At 43.0% G+C, this 15,303-nt stretch overlaps 1 protein-coding gene across 29 annotated transcripts in view; it reads right to left on the bottom strand.

Annotated features, from left to right (window-relative positions):
- LOC114442521 (protocadherin gamma-C5-like) overlaps window positions 1-15,303 on the bottom strand; it is a 214,004-nt gene that overhangs the window by 65,091 nt on the left and 133,610 nt on the right. For 2 of the 29 annotated variants that reach the window (XM_028416165.1, XM_028416183.1), the window contains exon 1: window positions 12,130-14,706. The exons of 21 other annotated variants lie outside the window; for them this stretch is intronic. In XM_028416165.1, the coding sequence (XP_028271966.1) occupies window positions 12,130-14,529 (2,400 nt within the window). In that variant the 5' untranslated portion in view covers window positions 14,530-14,706. Of the gene's footprint in view, window positions 1-25; window positions 2,572-3,030; window positions 5,900-9,085; window positions 11,618-12,129; window positions 14,707-15,303 lie in introns of those variants that run through there. 6 more of the 29 variants (XM_028416171.1, XM_028416188.1, XM_028416179.1 and 3 more) reach the window with 4 other exon arrangements.

The following is a 15,303-nucleotide window of genomic DNA, read 5'->3' as shown; positions in this document are numbered from 1 at the left end:
AGACATGAGTAACACAAAAAGCTACCTCTAGAGGAGAGTCTGGTTCATCTAGGATGCTCTTCTCACTCTCTATCCGCTTCATCGTTCCTGTAGAACTGGGGTCCATTATCAGCACGTTCTGACTACCACCTCTGCCGAACTTACAGTCACTCTTTCTGGAGTCAGTCGTCCTGCAAACCTCGTAATTGTACACGTGAGGGAGGGTCCCTGTCCCCATAGTGTCTGAGTAACGTGGAGGATAATATGGAATCACAGGGAGGTTGGAGTGATACAGGATGCGAGACTGTCTCCATCTGTAGATTTTCACTGATATAATGACCACTAAACACGTGATGAAGAGGAAGGAAACTACAGCCAGAGCCAACACTAAGTAAAAAGTCAGGTTGTCATTGTACTCCTTGTCCTGTGTAAAGTCAGTGTACTCCGACAGCACTTCAGGGAAGCTGTCCGCCACCGCCACGTTAACAATGACTGTAGCTGAACGAGAGGGCTGTCCGTTGTCCTCCACTATAACAGTCAGTCTCTGTTTCTTTGCGTCTTTATCAGTGACTTGGCGGATAGTTCTGATTTCTCCATTCTGTAAGCCTACTTCAAACAGTGCCCTGTCTGTGGCTTTCTGCAGTTTATATGAGAGCCAGGCATTCTGTCCAGAGTCCACATCAACAGCCACCACTTTAGTCACCAGATAGCCCACATCTGCTGAACGAGGCACCATCTCAGCCACCAGAGAGCCACCAGTCTGTACTGGATACAGAACCTGAGGAGGGTTGTCGTTCTGGTCCTGGATTAGTATTTTCACGGTCACGTTGCTACTGAGTGGAGGAGAGCCTCCATCCTGCGCTTTGACGCGAAACTGGAAGTCTTTGATCTGCTCGTAGTCAAAAGAGCGCACTGCGTGGATGACTCCACTATCAGCACTAATGGACACGTATGAGGAGACTGGCACTCCGTTAAAAGAGGAGTCCTCCAGTATGTAAGAAACACGTGCATTCTGGTTCCAGTCAGCGTCTCTGGCTCTCACTGTGAATACAGAGAGACCTGGTGTGTTGTTTTCTACAATGTAGGCCTCATATGAGCTCCTCTCAAAGACAGGCGCATTGTCATTCACATCTGAGATCTGTAAGGTGAGAGTGACTTTGCTAGAGAGGGAGGGCAGTCCTTCATCAGAGCAGGTCACTGTGATATTATACTCAGATGCAGTCTCTCTGTCCAAATCACTGTCTGTCAGTAAACTATAGAAATTATTAGATGTGAATTTAATTTCAAATGGGATATTTTCATTTATTACGCAGTTGACCCTGCCATTAGTGTCAGAATCGGGATCATTAACACTCATTAATGCTATCACCGTTTTGTGGGCTGAATCTTCTGGCACTGAGCCAGATGTCGATATCATATTTACAATAGGGCTGTTGTCATTCACGTCTATCACATCAATTATGATCTTAGTAGAGTCAGAAAGCCCGCCCTGATCAATTGCCTCAATATCAAGGTTGTATACTTTTTCTTTTTCATAGTCAATTGGACCATCTAGTATCACGTCACCTTCACTATTTATATGAAATAACTTTGCAACTGAATCCATATTATTCCCGATGACGTAGGTCACTTCTCCATTTAAACCTTTGTCTGCATCAGAAGCAGTGACCTTAGTAACAAGCGTACCTATCACGGAGCTTTCTGAAATGCTTGCTTTGTAAACAGGTTTACTAAAAACAGGGGCATTGTCGTTTGCATCAAGTACGGTGACGTGAATTTGCATTGTTCCTGTCCTTTGTGGTTCTCCCCCATCCTCCGCTGTCAAAACTAAAGATATATGTTCTTGTTTCTCTCGGTCCAAATTCTTTTGTAAAATCATCTCTACCTTCTTACTGCCGTCTGACTGAGCATGCAATTTAAGGACGAAATTATCACTTGGCTTAAGAGTGTATCTTTGAAGCCCATTCTGCCCAATATCAGGGTCAATCGCTTTCTCCAGCATAAATTTCGAGCCGATGATCGCTGATTCGCTTATTTCAAATACCCGCTCCTCCTTTAGGAATACTGGAGCATTATCGTTAATATCCGTAATTTCGACGGTAACTGGGAATAACTCGAGTGGGTTCTCCAATGTAATTTGAAAATGTAAAGCACAAGGTGTTGTCTGTCTGCAGAGGGCTTCACGGTCTATCTTTTCTTTTATAAGGAGGACTCCCCTTTCTCTGTTCAGCTCGATATACTGAGCGCTGTCGCCCGTGTAAATGCGAGCTTTTCCTGACCTAAGCCGTTTAATATCTAAACCTAAATCTTGTGCTATGTTGCCGACCAAAGAACCTTTCGGCATTTCCTCTGGAACTGAGTAGCTAACCTGCCCGATTACATAACTGAAGTAGAAAATCGAAATTATGAGTACTTGCCGTTTCATTGTTCTGTCCGTTACTGCTGACAAACTAGATGTAAAGTGTGTTATTCCGTTTTATGAGCAAGAATCCGTCAAATTCAAATAAAAAGAAGTACCGATATTAAAAACACAATTTCATGTCGAACTGTCCCTGCATATTTCTGTTCCCCGAGGTGTGCGTTCCACGTCTGATATCGTGCCTGAGTAAATGTCAGCTCGACGACGGGGAGGATGTGATACAAAAGCAGTACACAACTTCGACACAGTGGACAACAGCGGCCCGGTGAGTTCAAAATGTGAAAGTACATTAAGGAAAAAAAGGAGTCAAAGTATTGCCCGACATGTACAATTGCTAATTCAGACAGAGGAAATGACAACAAAAGACAAACTGCAAACCTAACAGGATTAAAAGAAATTATATTGGAGGATTTTCATGATATGGAACAAAAATGAGAAACCTGGATAATAGAATACACTAGACATGGAAAGAAAACTAAGCTGGGAGAAGCAGAAAAGGGAGGCAAGGACCGCAGATCTGTCGCTGTCCAAAGTGCTGAAATGCCCCAGAATTAGGCAATCTAATACAACTATTAGTCTTTCACTACCAAAAAACTACATTTTACAACAGAAAGTAACGCCACATAACCAACCTCTAGAGGAGAGTCTGGTTCGTCCAGGATGCTCTTCTCAGTCTGTATCCGCTGCATCGTTCCTGTAGAACTGGGGTCCATTATCAGCACGTTCTGACTACCAGCTCTGCCGAACTTACAGTCACTCTTTCTGGAGTCAGTCGTCCTGCACACCTCGTAATTGTACACGTGAGGAAGAGTCCCTGTCCCCAAAGTGTCTGAGTAACGTGGAGGATAATATGGAATCACAGGGAGGTTGGAGTGATACAGGATGCGAGACTGTCTCCATCTGTAGATTTTCACTGATATAATGACCACTAAACACGTGATAAAGAGGAAGGAAACTACAGCCAGAGCCAACACTAAGTAAAAAGTCAGGTTGTCATTGTACTCCTTGTCCTGTGTAAAGTCAGTGTACTCCGACAGCACTTCAGGGAAGCTGTCCGCCACCGCCACGTTAACAATGACTGTAGCTGAACGAGGGGGCTGCCCGTTGTCCTCCACTATAACAGTCAGTCTCTGTTTCTTTGCGTCTTTATCAGTGACTTGGCGGATAGTTCTGATTTCTCCATTCTGTAGGCCAACTTCAAACAGCGCCCTGTCTGTGGCTTTCTGCAGTTTATAGGAGAGCCAGGCATTCTGTCCAGAGTCCACATCAACAGCCACCACTTTAGTCACCAGATAGCCCACATCTGCTAAACGAGGCACCATCTCAGCCACCAGAGAGCCACCAGTCTGGACTGGATACAGAACCTGAGGAGGGTTGTCGTTCTGATCCTGGATCAGTATTTTCACTGTCACGTTGCTACTGAGTGGTGGAGAGCCTCCATCCTGCGCTTTGACGCGGAATTGGAAGTCTTTGATCTGCTCGTAGTCAAAAGACCGCACAGCGTGGATGACTCCGCTATCAGCACTAACGGACACATATGAGGAGACTGGCACTCCGTTAACAGAGGAGTCCTCCAGTATGTAAGAAACACGTGCATTCTGGTTCCAGTCAGCGTCTCTGGCTTTCACTGTGAATATAGATAGACCTGGTGTGTTGTTTTCTACAATGTAGGCCTCATATGAGCTCCTCTCAAAGACAGGCGCGTTGTCATTCACATCTGAGATCTTTAAGGTGAGAGTGACGCTGCTGGAGAGGGAGGGCACTCCCTCATCAGAGCAGGTCACTGTGATATTATACTCAGATGCTATTTCTCTATCTAAAGTCAGTTCCGTTAATAAGCTGTAAAATCCATTCATTGTAGTTTGTATTTTAAAAGGAATTTCATCATTAATGTTGCATTTTGCTTCTCCGTTCCTCTCAGAGTCTGGGTCATTTACGCTTAGCATTGCAATTACTGTGTTCTCAGGAGAGTCTTCTAAAATAGTGTCTGATTTAGAGAGTATTTTCACATGAGGGCTGTTGTCATTGACATCAGTAATATCAATCAAAATCTTACTGGAGTCAGAGAGTCCGCCATAATCTTTAGCTTCGATATCTATTTGGAAGAGTTTCGTTTTTTCATAGTCTATTTCCCCGATCAAAAAAACCTGTCCTGTTTTTCTATCTATCTGAAACATGTCGGATAAACGACGCTTGTTATTTGAAATTGCGTATGATATCTCTCCGTTAGAGCCTCTGTCTTTATCAGATGCACTAACAGTTATAACACTGGTCCCTCTCTGAGAATTCTCCATTATTGTTGCTTTGTATAGAGGTTTAGTGAAAATTGGCGCATTGTCGTTTGCATCTAATACCATAATCGTTATCTGCATTGTACCAGACATACGCGGCTGCCCGCCATCCAGAGCAGTTAATAACAGTGACATCTGTTCATTATGCTCTCGGTCAAGAGGCTTCTGCAGAACCATTTCTACTTTCTTAGTTCCATCCGCTTGATTCTCTAGTTTTAGAGCAAAGTTGTTCGTGGGATTAAGCGAATAGCTTTGGAGACTATTTGTACCAATGTCAGCATCGATGGCTTTCTCCAGTACAAATTTAGATCCAATGACGGCTGACTCGCTGATTTCAAAACGTGTCACACTCGACGCAAAACTGGGAGCATTATCATTAATGTCTGTAATTTCTACTGTAATTCGAAACAGTTCCATCGGATTTTCAAGAATCATCTGTAAATGTAAAGCGCAGGGCGTCGTTTCTCCACATAACGTCTCTCTGTCTATTCTCTCTTTGATGAGGAGGACACCCCTGTCTCTGTTCAGCTCGATGTATTCTGCACTGTCTCCTGAATGGATGCGAGCTTTACCAGATTTGAGCCTGTTCAAATCTAAACCTAAATCCTGAGCTACATTACAGACAAGTGAACCTTTCTCCATTTCCTCGGGAATGGAATAGCTGACCTGCCCGAAAACAGAGGGAAGAGAGAGAACCAAGAACAACACTTGCCGTCTCATGGTTTTAGACGTAATCCTGTTTCGTTTTAAAACCGATGTAATCCATATAAATATTGTTGAAAAAAATCCCACCACAACGCAAAGACATGCACACAAAACAGTAGCCTTCGCTTTCCATGAACACTGTTCCTTTTACTGAAAGGCAAGCGGTTAGTGCCTTTTTATTGTCTACGAGTTCACAATCTAAAGGGGAGGTACATTTGCAGGCGCTTATCTAAGACTGCCACACTCAGGCCAATAGCGGCCCTTTCTGTTCAAAACACCAAACAGCACAACTTAAGATATGAGGTCAAGAGGAAAACTACTACTACTACGACTATTATTATTATTATTATTATTATTATTATTATTATTATTACTGAGTAGAAGATAAAGAAAAAAAACAGCAGTGAAGTCCTTATTTGCTAGTGTCAGTAACATAAACTTGTAAAGTGACTACATAATATCATGTTTAACTATTGGGACCTACATCTTCACATGATATCTCTATTGACTGATACAAATTTCTGCAAGCAAATGAAGAAAAAAATAGGCAACACACAGCAGTAAAATATTCACTGAAAGCATGATTTTCTAACCTCTAAAGGAGAGTCTGGTTCATCCAAGATGCTCTTCTCACTCTGTATTCGCTGCATCGTTCCTGTAGAACTGGGGTCCATTATCAGCACGTTCTGACTACCACCTCTGCCGAACTTACAGTCACTCTTTCTGGAGTCAGTCGTCCTGCACACCTCGTAATTGTACACGTGAGGAAGAGTCCCTGTCCCCAAAGTGTCTGAGTAACGTGGAGGATAATATGGAATCACAGGGAGGTTGGAGTGATAGAGGATGCGAGACTGTCTCCATCGGTAGATTTTCACTGATATAATGACCACTAAACACGTGATGAAGAGGAAGGAAACAACAGCCAGAGCCAACACTAAGTAAAAAGTCAGGTTGTCATTGTACTCCTTGTCCTGTGTAAAGTCAGTGTACTCCGACAGCACTTCAGGGAAGCTGTCCGCCACCGCCACGTTAACAATGACTGTAGCTGAACGAGAGGGCTGCCCGTTGTCCTCCACTAAAACAGTCAGTCTCTGTTTCTTTGCGTCTTTATCAGTGACTTGGCGGATAGTTCTGATTTCTCCATTCTGTAAGCCCACTTCAAACAGCGCCCTGTCTGTGGCTTTCTGCAGTTTATAGGAGAGCCAGGCATTCTGTCCAGAGTCCACATCAACAGCCACGACTTTAGTCACCAGATAGCCCACATCTGCTGAACGAGGCACCATCTCAGCCACCAGAGAGCCACCAGTCTGTACTGGATACAGAACCTGAGGGGGGTTGTCGTTCTGGTCTTGAATCAGTATTTTCACTGTCACGTTGCTACTGAGTGGAGGAGAGCCTCCATCCTGCGCTTTGACGCGGAACTGGAAGTCTCTGATCTGTTCGTAGTCAAAAGAGCGCACTGCGTGGATGACTCCACTATCAGCACTAACTGACACAAATGAGGAGACTGGCACTCCGTTAACAGAGGAGTCCTCCAGTATGTAAGAAACCCGCGCATTCTGGTTCCAGTCAGCGTCTCTGGCTTTCACTGTGAATACAGAGAGACCTGGTGTGTTGTTTTCCACAATGTAGGCCTCATATGACCTCCTCTCAAAGACAGGCGCGTTGTCATTCACATCTGAGATCTGTAAGTTGAGAGTGACGCTGCTGGAGAGGGAGGGCACTCCCTCATCAGAGCAGGTCACTGTGATATTATACTCAGAGGCTATTTCTCGATCTAAATCACTGTCTGTCATTAAACTATAGAAATTATTTGATGTCGACACAATGGTCAAGGGTGTGTTGTCGTTAATAAAACAGTGAACTTTACCATTTTCATTTGCATCTGGGTCTTGAACGTTCATCATTGCTACAACTGTTTTGAGATTTGAATGCTCAGATATCATGTTAGATTTTGACATTATATTAATCGTGGGCTTGTTATCGTTCACATCCACCACTTCAACTATGACTTTACATGAATCTGTGAGTCCGCCATCATCACTTGCGCGTATGTTAATGTGATATGTCCTTGCATTTTCATAATCAATGCTTCCAGTTAATCTAATTTCACCACTGTCTTCATTTATCTTAAACAGTGCATGGGCCTGATCCAAACTGTTTGTAATTGAGTACCTAATATTTCCATTAGGTCCATAATCTGCATCTGAAGCACTAACACTGGTGACAACAGTCCCTTCTGGAGCATTTTCAAAAACAGTGGCTGTGTAGGCTGGCTGAGTAAAAACAGGTGCATTATCGTTTACATCTAACACCGTGATGAAAATCCGAATGGTTCCTGACATTTGTGGGTCTCCTCCATCAAAGGCTGTTAAAACTAAAGAGACTGATTCTTCCTTTTCTCTGTCAAGTGGCTTTTGTAAGATCATTTCTACCTTTTCCGTTCCATCACCTTGACTGTCCCGTTTAAGGACAAAATTATCCGTAGGCTTGAGCTCATATTTTTGAAGACCATTTTGGCCGACATCTAGATCTATTGCTCTGTCTAACACAAATTTCCCTCCTATCACAGCAGACTCGCTGATTTTAAAACTGACCTCGGTTTTTTCAAAAGTGGGAGGATTATCATTTACATCTGTGATTTCGACTGTAATGCTATAAAATTCCATAGGATTCTCCAAAATAATCTGCAAATGTAAAGCACAAGGGGTAGTCTGTCTGCAGATCGCTTCTCTGTCTATTCTGTCTTTGATAAGAAGCACTCCGCGTTCTTTGTTCAGCTCGATGTATTCCAGACTGTCTCCTGTATAAACGCGAGCTCTACCGGATTTCAGTCGTTTAATAGCTAAACCCAAATCCTGAGCAATATAACCGACCAAAGAACCACTGGGCAATTCCTCAGGGATGGAATAGCTGACTTGTCCGAGCGCTGAGCTAATATAAAGGACCAAGGAAAACAACAGTACTTGCCGTCTCATTGTTCTGTTCGATATTTTCCTCGAAAAATTTAACAGGATAAATTCCGTTCCCCAAGTGGATGGATGTCCTTTACATTTCATGAAAAACGTGTATCAATCCATTATTATCTACATCGATAAAAGAATAAACATGTTTCAGTAATGTCGTCCTTTAGTGCATGTCGACGTTGTTGCACAGTGCCGTCTTCCTCTCTCTGATATCATCATGGAAGGGGAGGTTTCGTTTTAAAAAAGCTATGAAACATCAACACACTGGCCAACAGCGGCCCTAAGAGTACACAATAATGAACTACAGACAAAGCCCAGAGAAGGGGCGCTGTATACGGGGAAATATCACTTGTTATACACCATAAAACAGACGATGAAATAATTACAAACTTACTAAAAAAGAGTGTAAATAATCAACTTGATACAGTAATTAAAGTATATCTACAATACACTTCTTATGGCAGTGGCAAAAAATAAGAGTCATTTTACCAACAAGGTTATTCACTGAAATATCCTAACATCATCCATGAAAACAAATTTCGGAAAAACCCATTGGTGTAATTTAAACCTAGACCGGCAGGCAGGCAGGCAGGCTGCAATCTATGACTACCTTTAAAGAAAAAAAACCCTCAGCGTCTCTGTCCATGGTGCTAAAAGACGACTAGTCATGATGCACAACAGAAATTCAAAATTTTGCACACCGAGGGCAAACTAATATAACTGACCTCTAGAGGAGAGTCTGGTTCATCCAGGATGCTCTTCTCACTCTGTATCCGCTGCATCGTTCCTGTAGAACTGGGGTCCATTATCAGCACGTTCTGACTACCAGCTCTGCCGAACTTACAGTCACTCTGTCTGGAGTCAGTCGTCCTGCATACCTCGTAATTGTACACGTGAGGGAGAGTCCCTGTCCCCAAAGTGTCTGAGTAACGTGGAGGATAATATGGAATCACAGGGAGGTTGGAGTGATACAGGATGCGAGACTGTCTCCATCTGTAGATTTTAACTGATATAATGACCACTGAACACGTGATGAATAGGAAGGAAACTACAGCCAGAGCCAACACTAAGTAAAAAGTCAGGTTGTCATTGTACTCCTTGTCCTGTGTAAAGTCAGTGTACTCCGACAGCACTTCAGGGAAGCTGTCCGCCACCGCCACGTTCACAATGACTGTAGCTGAACGACAGGGCTGCCCGTTGTCCTCCACTATAACAGTCAGTCTCTGTTTCTTTGCGTCTTTATCAGCGACTTGGCGGATAGTTCTGATTTCTCCATTCTGTAAGCCCACTTCAAACAGCGCCCCGTCGGTGGCTTTCTGCAGTTTATAGGAGAGCCAGGCGTTCTGTCCAGAGTCCACATCCACAGCCACCACTTTAGTCACTAGATAGCCCACATCTGCTGAACGAGGCACCATCTCAGCCACTAGAGATCCACCAGTCTGGACTGGATACAGAACCTGAGGGGGGTTGTCGTTCTGGTCCTGGATCAGTATTTTCACTGTCACGTTGCTACTGAGTGGAGGAGAGCCTCCATCCTGCGCTTTGACGCGGAACTGGAAGTCTTTGATCTGTTCGTAGTCAAAAGAGCGCACTGCGTGGATGACTCCACTATCAGCACTAACGGACACATATGAGGAGATTGGCACTCCGTTAACAGAGGAGTCCTCCAGTATGTAAGAAACACGCGCATTCTGGTTCCAGTCAGCGTCTCTGGCTTTCACTGTGAATACAGAGAGACCTGGTGTGTTGTTTTCCACAATGTAGGCCTCATATGAGCTCCTCTCAAAGACAGGGGCGTTGTCATTCACATCTGAGATCTGTAAGGTTAGAGTGACGCTGCTAGAAAGGGAGGGTACTCCCTCATCAGAGCAGGTCACTGTGATATTATACTCAGATGCTGTCTCTCTATCTAAGGTGCTTTCAGTAACTAAGGTATAAAACCCATTTAACGTGCTTTGTATTTTGAAAGGAAAATTGCTATCCATATTGCATTCGACTTTTCCATTATTCTCTGAATCTGGATCGTTTATGCTTAACATAGCAATAACAGTGTTTCGAGGCGAGTTCTCTGATATGGACTCTGATTTAGAAACAATGTTTATTTTAGGATTATTGTCATTAGTATCTATCACTTCAACTATTAACTTAGTGGAATCAGACAGCCCACCGCTATCTACAACTTCAATATCCATTTGATAAGTATTTGCCTTTTCATAATCTATTTCACCAACTAGAAGAACTTCGCCAGTTTTGGGATTTACATCAAACAGTTCAGATAAAAGACGTTTGCTAGTAGATATTCGATATGACAGTTCTCTGTTTAAGCCAATGTCTCTATCAGATGCACTCACAGTAACTACACTGGTGCCTTGCGGAGAATTTTCAAGTATCTTTGCTCTGTACAAAGATGTAACAAATGCCGGTGCATTATCATTCACATCTAATACGTTAACGAATATCTGCATTGTCCCTGACATGCGTGGCTCTCCCCCATCTGTAGCAGTCAACAGCAGTGACATGTATTCCTGCTTCTCTCGATCTAAGGGCTTCTGCAGAACCATCTCTACCTTTTTACTGCCGTCCGCCTGATTTTGTAGTTTTAATACAAAATTATTAGTTGGAGTAAGAGAATACTGTTGTAAGCCATTCATCCCAATGTCAGAATCCACTGCGTTCTCTAAGATGAATTTCGATCCTACCACAGCGGACTCACTGATTTCAAAACGTTTTTCTATATTTGCAAAACTGGGGATATTGTCATTTATATCGGTAATCTCCACTGTAACACGAAACAATTCCATCGGATTTTCCAGAATTATCTGGAAATGTAACGCACAAGGCGTCGTCTCTCCACACAAAGCCTCTCTGTCTATTCTCTCCTGGACGTGGAGGACTCCCCTTTCTTTATTCAGCCCAATGTATTCGACACCGCCTCCAGTGTAGACACGAGCTTTACCTGATTTTAGCCTTTTAAGGTCTAAACCTAAATCATGCGCTATGTTACCAACTACAGAGCTTTTGGCCATTTCTTCGGGTATGGAATAGCTCACTTGCCCGAGCACGTAGCTGAGGCATAGGACCGTGATAAACAACAGTACTTGCCATCTCATTGTTATGTCCGACCTTGTTTCCTGTCTGGGAGTACTAAAAAACAACCATTCCTCATACAGTCAACATGAAGGAACAAAAATATCAATCCTACTCCAATGATTAAAAAGTAAAACGACGTATTCAAATATGCAATCCCTCACAGAGCTCCTCTTTATGAACACAGACAGTCTCTCTGTGATGGGATATGTCTAGCATATCGACGGAAGGGGCAGGGCAGAGGCAGTAAAACGCCCATTTTGTTAAAATACAACGTGCTTGTCAACAGCGACCCTTTGAGTTAAAAAAGACAAATTACAACAGCTGGTATTAGAGAGAACAAGATTAGTGCAAATTCAGAGTGTTGAAGAAGAGTTAACGTTGCATATTTAAACTGTTTGCATTTTGCAAACTGTATAGTTTCTTTATATGTTAAAACAGTTGAATGAAAAATGAATACAAAGAAAACAACGTTTTGGTTTTAATCTAGGAGATAATATGTGAAGTGACGACCAAAACTGTTCATTTGTAACCTACAGGAGTAACATAAATAGTGTCGCTGTCCGTGGTGCTGAATTAGAAAGTTGCTATATCACAACGAGATATTGGCTCTGAATTTTAGGAACCAAAACAATGATATTGATATACAAATTTATGATTTTAAACAGAGCAATTATCTAACCTCTAGAGGAGAGTCAGGTTCATCTAGGATGCTCTTCTCACTCTGTATCCGCTGCATCGTTCCTGTAGAATTGGGGTCCATTATCAGCACGTTCTGACTACCAGCTCTGCCGAACTTACAGTCACTCTTTCTGGAGTCAGTCGTCCTGCACACCTCGTAATTGTACACATGAGGGAGAGTCCCTGTCCCCAAAGTGTCTGAGTAACGTGGAGGATAATATGGAATCACAGGAAGGTTGGAGTGATACAGGATGCGAGACTGTCTCCATCTGTAGATTTTCACTGATATAATGACCACTAAACACGTGATGAAGAGGAAGGAAACAACAGCCAGAGCCAACACTAAGTAAAAAGTCAGGTTGTCATTGTACTCCTTGTCCTGTGTAAAGTCAGTGTACTCCGACAGCACTTCAGGGAAGCTGTCCGCCACCGCCACGTTAACAATGACTGTAGCTGAACGAGGGGGCTGCCCGTTGTCCTCCACTATAACAGTCAGTCTCTGTTTCTTTGCGTCTTTATCAGTGACTTGGCGGATAGTTCTGATTTCTCCATTCTGTAAGCCCACTTCAAACAGCGCCCTGTCTGTGGCTTTCTGCAGTTTATAGGAGAGCCAGGCATTCTGTCCAGAGTCCACATCAACAGCCACGACTTTAGTCACCAGATAGCCCACATCTGCTGAACGAGGCACCATCTCAGCCACCAGAGAGCCACCAGTCTGTACTGGATACAGAACCTGAGGGGGGTTGTCGTTCTGGTCTTGAATCAGTATTTTCACTGTCACGTTGCTACTGAGTGGAGGAGAGCCTCCATCCTGCGCTTTGACGCGGATCTGGAAGTCTCTGATCTGTTCGTAGTCAAAAGAGCGCACTGCGTGGATGACTCCACTATCAGCACTAACTGACACAAATGAGGAGACTGGCACTCCGTTAACAGAGGAGTCCTCCAGTATGTAAGAAACGCGCGCATTCTGGTTCCAGTCAGCGTCTCTGGCTTGCACTGTGAATATAGAGAGACCTGGTGTGTTGTTTTCTACAATGTAGGCCTCATATGAGCCCCTCTCGAAGACAGGCGCGTTGTCATTCACATCTGAGATCTGTAAGGTGATAGTGACGCTGCTGGAGAGGGACGGCACTCCCTCATCAGAGCAGGTCACTGTGATATTATACTCAGACGCCCTTTCTCTGTCTAATTCACTGTCTGTCACTAAGCTAAAAAATTTTTTGGATGTCGTCTTCATCACAAATGGCATGTTTTCTTCGATACTGCATACAACTTTGCCATTTTCTCTAGAGTCTGGATCTTGAACATTAAATATAGTTACTACGGTCCCCGGCTTAGAATTTTCTGATATCAAATTAGTTTTAGACATGATATTAATAGATGGGTAATTATCATTTGTATCAACTACCTCAACAATAATCTTAGACGAATCTGTGAGTCCCCCGTCATCACTTGCCTGTACATGTATTTCATATAGGTGTGCCTTTTCGTAATCCAGGTCTCCAACGAGGGATACCACACCGCTATCTTCTGCTATTTTAAACACAACAGGAACATCATCTAATGTGTTTGTTATTGAATACATCACTTTTCCATTAGAGCCTTCATCTGCATCTACAGCACTAACAGTACACAGAGTTGTGCCTCTAGGAGCAGTTTCCATTACAGTAGCTTTGTAGACTTCCTGTGTAAAGACTGGGGCATTGTCATTAACGTCTAAGACCGATATTTCTATTCGCATTGTTCCCGATAGCTGAGGATCACCACCATCAGTAGCTGTAAGAGTTAAAGAGATGTGCTCTTGTGCCTCTCTGTCAAGGTGTTTTTGCAAAACCATCTCCACCTTCTTACTCCCATCTTGCTGATTGTGTAGCTTTAGATGGAAGTTGTCTGTAGGTTTTAGCGAATAGCCCTGCAATCCATTCACACCGACATCTAGATCCATAGCTCTCTCTAGCACGAACTTAGCTCCAATCACAGCAGACTCACTAATCCTAAATTTCATCTCCTCCTTCTTGAAACTGGGTGCATTATCGTTAATATCATTAATTTCTACGGTAACTGTATAAAATTCAATTGGGTCTTCCAGTGTGATTTGAAGATGTAAAGCGCAAGGTGTTGTCTGTCCGCAGAGCGCCTCTCTGTCTATTCTCTCTTTGACAAGCAGTACTCCTCTGTCTTTATGCAGCTCGATGTATTCTGCATTGTCCTCTGTGTATATGCGAGCTTTGCCCGACTTGAGTCTTTTCACGTCTATCCCTATATCCTGCGCTATATTACCGACTAAAGAGCCTTTCGACATTTCCTCGGGAACTGAGTAGGAGACCTGCCCGAACACTGAGCCAAGAGAAAAAAGCGACATAAACAACTGTACTTGCCATCTCATTGTTCTGTCCGACATTTTGTCTTCGCTAAAACGGGAAGTGTAAAATCTATATATCCCAAAGCGTCACGTTACATTTATAGGAAAAAAAATGTTCAGGAAGGGAAGATGATAATCTCCGTGTTTCCCAAAGAAGAAAAAATGGATCGCAGCGCGGAGATCTCCGTTCTTCTGCAACTAGGTCTGTGTGCCGTATGTGTGTATCTGTCAGTTTTTATATATATCAAATGAAGAGAGAATACTCTACACTGGTCAACAGCGGCACCGAGAGTCCAAATGTGTGCACTGCAGAAAACAATATTCCTCAAAAGGAGTTTCAACAACAGAAAAAAAGACAATATTTACAGTCGTAAAAAAACGTAAAAAATCTTGCTAACTTATTTGATTCACGAGTAATAATCACTGTTTCTGCAAACGACTCTCCATTAGAATGGTGCTGAGTGTAGAACTGTATGAACCATTCAACGTGACACTATTTTGATTTCCAATGACATGAGCACCTTGCAGTCATAAAAAAGTACAAAGAAAGATTGTATTTTGGGAAAGAGGGATGAAAGTGGTATCACTGCTAACAACTAGGATACTAGGGGCATTCCATTACAGTACTATGAAATCCACCAGAGTGGAAATAGCTCATGAAGCAAAAGACAGAATCCGCTTATAAATTATACAGTCAAGATTTTCATTATACAAAACTTCAAAATTAAGGGTCATCCTACAACATTGCCATCAATGAGGGAGGATGTTTACATATGGATAAATAACACAGACCAAATCATCGACTTCGACGTA

This window comes from Parambassis ranga, chromosome 10 (genome assembly GCF_900634625.1).
Source record: "Parambassis ranga chromosome 10, fParRan2.1, whole genome shotgun sequence".
In the NCBI taxonomy this organism is placed as follows: domain Eukaryota; kingdom Metazoa; phylum Chordata; class Actinopteri; family Ambassidae; genus Parambassis; species Parambassis ranga.
This window is presented reverse-complemented; position numbering and strand designations above follow the sequence as displayed.